This window comes from Brassica napus, chromosome A7 (genome assembly GCF_020379485.1).
Source record: "Brassica napus cultivar Da-Ae chromosome A7, Da-Ae, whole genome shotgun sequence".
NCBI lineage: Eukaryota > Viridiplantae > Streptophyta > Magnoliopsida > Brassicales > Brassicaceae > Brassica > Brassica napus.
Window position 1 is genome coordinate 12,504,980 of NC_063440.1, and position 4,901 is coordinate 12,509,880.

Here is a 4,901-nt window from a genome sequence, read left to right on the forward strand (position 1 = left end):
TAGTGTTCAACCATTTTTTTACTGTTTAGTTTCAAGCCATAAAAAACAAAGTTCAAACAACCAACTTTTAAAAATATTAAATAAACCTAAAAAAAATCACCAGTAGGTGACATAAAGCTGTTCAAAAGAATATATAAATAGAATCCGTCAAAGACTGAGATGGTACCAAGTAACAAACTGATTTTTATACTAATTTTCAAGACGTAACCATTACAAACCGGTCTTCTCAATGACTAGTTGTTGCAGTCAAAAAGAACATGACGAGCTAAGGAGAACTGTGAGGTCTTCTTATCGTTTCCACTCTATTTTGCAAATGAGAATAATGTGACCGATACAAAATAGCATCATAAGCATACAAAAAAAAGGGTCCATAGAGATGACATGGTTAGGCGCATCTTCATATGTGGATTTTTAGTCTACGGTTGTATAAGTTTCCCTCACCTGATGGCTGATACATGAAAGATTTTAGTTATAATTACTGAGTTTTTTCTTACTCGCACACACTGAGTTAAATCATTAATAATTTTTACTCTTAAATTACTTTGGATTAAAAAGAGTTATCTGCTAATGGTTTTAGGAATAGTTCAAATATTACAAATTACAACGTAATTATATTTTTACTATTATTCGTGTACAATAGATATTTTTATGCACAAGTAGTTTCATTATGTATTATTACAATTTCACTTGATCTCCTCTTTATTTTTATTTCGTGTTGGATTCGATCGGAATTTTTTTTTTTTTTTGGGTCAACTGTTGGGAGCTTCTATAAAGTATAATAATAGTTAGCTTTATAGCCTCACAAAGCTTCTCTCCATCGACCGAATTCCGCAAGTCCCACAATAAACAAACACCACTTTGTTGATCCTCATAATTATTCCTCTTTCACACTCCTATCTTCCTCCATGCCAGTGAGTTCTTGAGAGTTTAATATTTCTAGAATCAATTTAAAAGGGATCATTATATAATTAATAACAATCTTAGTTTCCTTTAGTGGGTCTTAACCCTTTTGCCTTTATATCCCCTCAAGACAAAAAAAAGAGAGAGCAACAAACACTTTATGTCTTAATTTTGTTTCATCTCTCTTCATATTCTTGAGTTTATATTTTAAACAATCTCAAGCTAAAAGAATGCCCTTGGAGGCTGTCGTAAACCCGCAAGATCCAGTCGGATACCTTTCTAATTGCAAAGATTTCATGTTCCACGACTTTTACTACCAAGAAGAGATAGTATCTCAAGATACAAAGAACAACATTGATAAGTTAGGGCACGAACAGAGATTTGTGGAAAACGATAAGGAGGAAGAACGTCAATGGGGAGACCATCATCATCATCAGTGCCCTGTAGTCCCTTCGTTGGAAGAAGAGCTTGGTCTTCCCGCCATTGATGTGGAAAATCCTCCTCCTGTGCAGCAGAGGAGGAAGAAGAGGAGAACAAGGAGCAATAAGAACAAGGAAGAGATCGAGAACCAGAGAATGACTCACATCGCCGTCGAGAGAAATCGCCGGAAACAGATGAACGAGTATCTCGCCGTGCTCCGTTCTCTAATGCCGTTGTCGTATGCTCAAAGGGTAATTTAGTCTTTGACAACTCTCACACACAGACGTATTATATTATTTACAGTGTTCTAAAACGCGCTAGGCATTCATTATGCGTTAGATAATAAAGATGAATTTATAACGTCTAAAGACGCCTAAACGGGATATATACAGATACATAATTTTACACGAAATATAAGTATAAGATTAATATATATACATTAATTTTAAAAAAAACTGAACATAAATATATTTTAAATCCACTTTTATGTATAAGTATATAGCTTAACATATATAAATAGTTTTAAATTATAATAATTAAAGCCATTTTAAATATATAAAAATGATAAATTTAAAATTATTTTGCAACAATTATACTAATATCTACAATCATATAAATACATAACATAAGTAAAAGTAATATAAATAATAACATTAATAAAATATAATAATAATATGAATTGTTTATTTTTTTAAATATTAATGTTTAAAATCTGTCCATACGTCTTCGTAGACCGCATACTCTACCTAGACGCTATTATTTGCTCAGATTATATAAACCCGAGTAAAACACTGTATAATATAAAACAGTACAGTTGATAATTGTATAACGCCTAAACGTCGCCTAGGCGGACGCCTTGACCGTATTTTAGAATGCTGACTATTTATATCATTTGATCACCCTAATTATTAATAGATGTTTCAGATATGTGTATCCTTTTACTTCCTTGGCATAGTATTAGTTTTTTTACGTATTTTGAGGCCTGTTCAAACCAGATAAATAGAACTCGTTTTCTTCTTAGAAATATATATTAACATTTAGTAAACGAAAAAACTTGTGCATGATATTTGGTATTTGGATGTTTAATATTCAGTTTATTAACAAAACATCTATCATGTACACACTTCTGTGCATGGCAGCATGGGTGATGCGGTATATACATACATATATATATATAGGTACTACACTACACATTTTAGTATTTAACAAAAACATCATTTGAGAACAATTTATTAGAATATAAATGATTAAGAATATTGGGAATTTGTATACAATTTGTTAGCAACAAAAAAACAATCATAACTGTATGCAATTAGATTGATATATTATGTCATTATCCAACGTTCAAAGATTTGTTCAAATCTTGTATTAACCACCCACATACATATCTCATTTGAGTGAGTTTTTTTTGGTGGTAAAGGGAGATCAAGCGTCGATAGTAGGAGGAGCCATTAACTACGTAAAGAAGTTAGAGCACATCTTACAGTCCATGGAGCCTAGGAGAACCACGACCACGAGCCATGAAGCCGACACAAGCACTAGCTCGTTGGTGTGTACCTTCTCAGATGTCTTCACTTTCCCTCAGTACTCGAAAAATTCATTATCAGAAGTGGAAAGCTCATCTTCACCGGCGGAAATAGAAGTGACGGTGGCGGAAGGCCACGCGAACGTCAAGATAATGGCGAAGAAGAAACCAAGGCAGCTTCTTAAGCTCGTAGCTTCCATACAGAGCTTAAGGCTCTCTCTTCTTCATCTCAATGTGACCACTCTGGACAAATTGATTCTCTACTCCATCAGCGTCAAGGTGTGTATACATTTTCTAATTTTTATTTTCTAATCAAATTTGTTTGATTGCATGTAGAATAATCATGAGATTTTAGAGTGATTAATTGCCGAGTGGTGCATATAGTTTCAATTTGTTGATTTACTTCTTTTTTTTTGTCTCTTATACTGTTTGGGGAAAAACTGGATTAGTACTAGTTATGGCTATGTCTGGGCAATAAAAGGGTTGCAAAGAAAAACTAAAATCACCCTCTTTGCTTTTTTTCCTTACTTCATTTAGTTACTTAAGGCAGACCTCAATAATCGGTGGTCAAACTCATCAAAATCATCATTTGGATATATTTATTCAAAAAGAATTGAGTATCAAAATGGCGCATGTAATATCTAAGAATCAAGTGATCAACCTAGAACAACACACGAATGACGAATACGAGTCATCCATATTCACTAGCTGTATGAATATGTATGTAGTGTGGACGTTTAGTCGTCATATTAAAAAAATGCGTACGGACAACCAAGTGAGGCCATCACTTGATTCAGATTAAGCTCGTTTCTTAACAAAATAGTATATACTATTTTACTATAAAATGTACATTTATTTGGTTAGCTTTAACCTTTTCCAAGAATCGTTATATACACTTTCTATTTTATTAAGAAAAATAGTTTGTTTAGGTTGAAGAAGGGAGCCAACTGAATACCGTGGAGGACATTGCAACAGCTCTGAATCAAATCATATGGAGGATTCAAGAAGAGTCATAATAATCTCTCATATAAGATTGAGTCATTTAGTTTCAAAATGTGTATTTTCCTTTATATTTATCTGGAAATAATTGAAGTACAAACTCATCTAATTCCTGTACTTCTTTTACTGTTTCTCGCCTTTTTTATGTAAGTTGAATGTTTCCTGTAATGCATATGTTGTTTTTGGCCTCTGTTCTTTATTTTTTTTTGTCAAGGTTTCATTTCATAACTCAAAACAGAGTAATCAAAGAACATAGTTGTAACACCCGTCTCCTCCTCTCTCGAGACCGGCTTGTTACTACCGGTAAAATATCAAATTAAACCATGTTATTCAAAACCGATTAAAATACCAAAACATTTAATAAAATAAGTACAAAAGAAATACATCTTTAAATTGAATTATAAAAATATGTCAATGTAAAAGTGGTATAAATCATTAACTAAAACCGAAATAATGACACTAAACCGTCCAGATATCCAACTACTCGGCAAACTCACCTGTAATGGGAAGAAAGAGGGGTGAGTAACATGGGAGTCACTCATCAAGGTATGGGATGCTAAAAACGCAAACCACTGAATCAGTAAATAGAACTCTCACTATGGGAGTTTAGCTCTAACATGAACAAACACGATGTCTAAAGGATCACACAAAACAAACAATGCGATGATAACACATAGCTATTACACACACCCTGAATTCTCCTCATAAGGATATAAAATATCAATTGCGCCGGTAGTACAAAAGTCTGTCTCTGTACCCCAGCAATGTCCGCTATGTGTCTACATGCAAACACCTTTGCACCCCGCAATCTCTGCTCTGTGTCACTATGCAAACCACTGCACCCCGTAATCTCTTGAACATCTGCATCGCTAGCTCAGACGTCTCTGGTCCCCGCGATCTCCACATAGTACTTATATTTATAACTATATATCAGTTCAATCAACAGTTGAATCCTCTAGACCCCTAATTCTGATTTACAATGAATGTACAAACTACCAAGCAAGACTCGAACAGACTCAGTTCAAACAGACAGATCATGCTTCAAAACTAAATTACC

At 33.7% G+C, this 4,901-nt stretch overlaps 1 protein-coding gene across 1 annotated transcript; it reads left to right on the forward strand.

Moving 5' to 3' along the window:
- The first annotated feature begins 792 nt into the window (after positions 1 to 792).
- Positions 793 to 4,032, forward strand: LOC106356390 (transcription factor bHLH94). Its single transcript, XM_013796150.3, has 3 exons — positions 793 to 1,571; positions 2,741 to 3,124; positions 3,775 to 4,032. Exons 1-3 carry the CDS (start codon positions 1,131 to 1,133, stop codon positions 3,859 to 3,861), a joined length of 912 nt encoding a protein of 303 aa, XP_013651604.2. The 5' UTR covers positions 793 to 1,130; the 3' UTR covers positions 3,862 to 4,032.
- Positions 4,033 to 4,901: the final 869 nt, after the last annotated feature.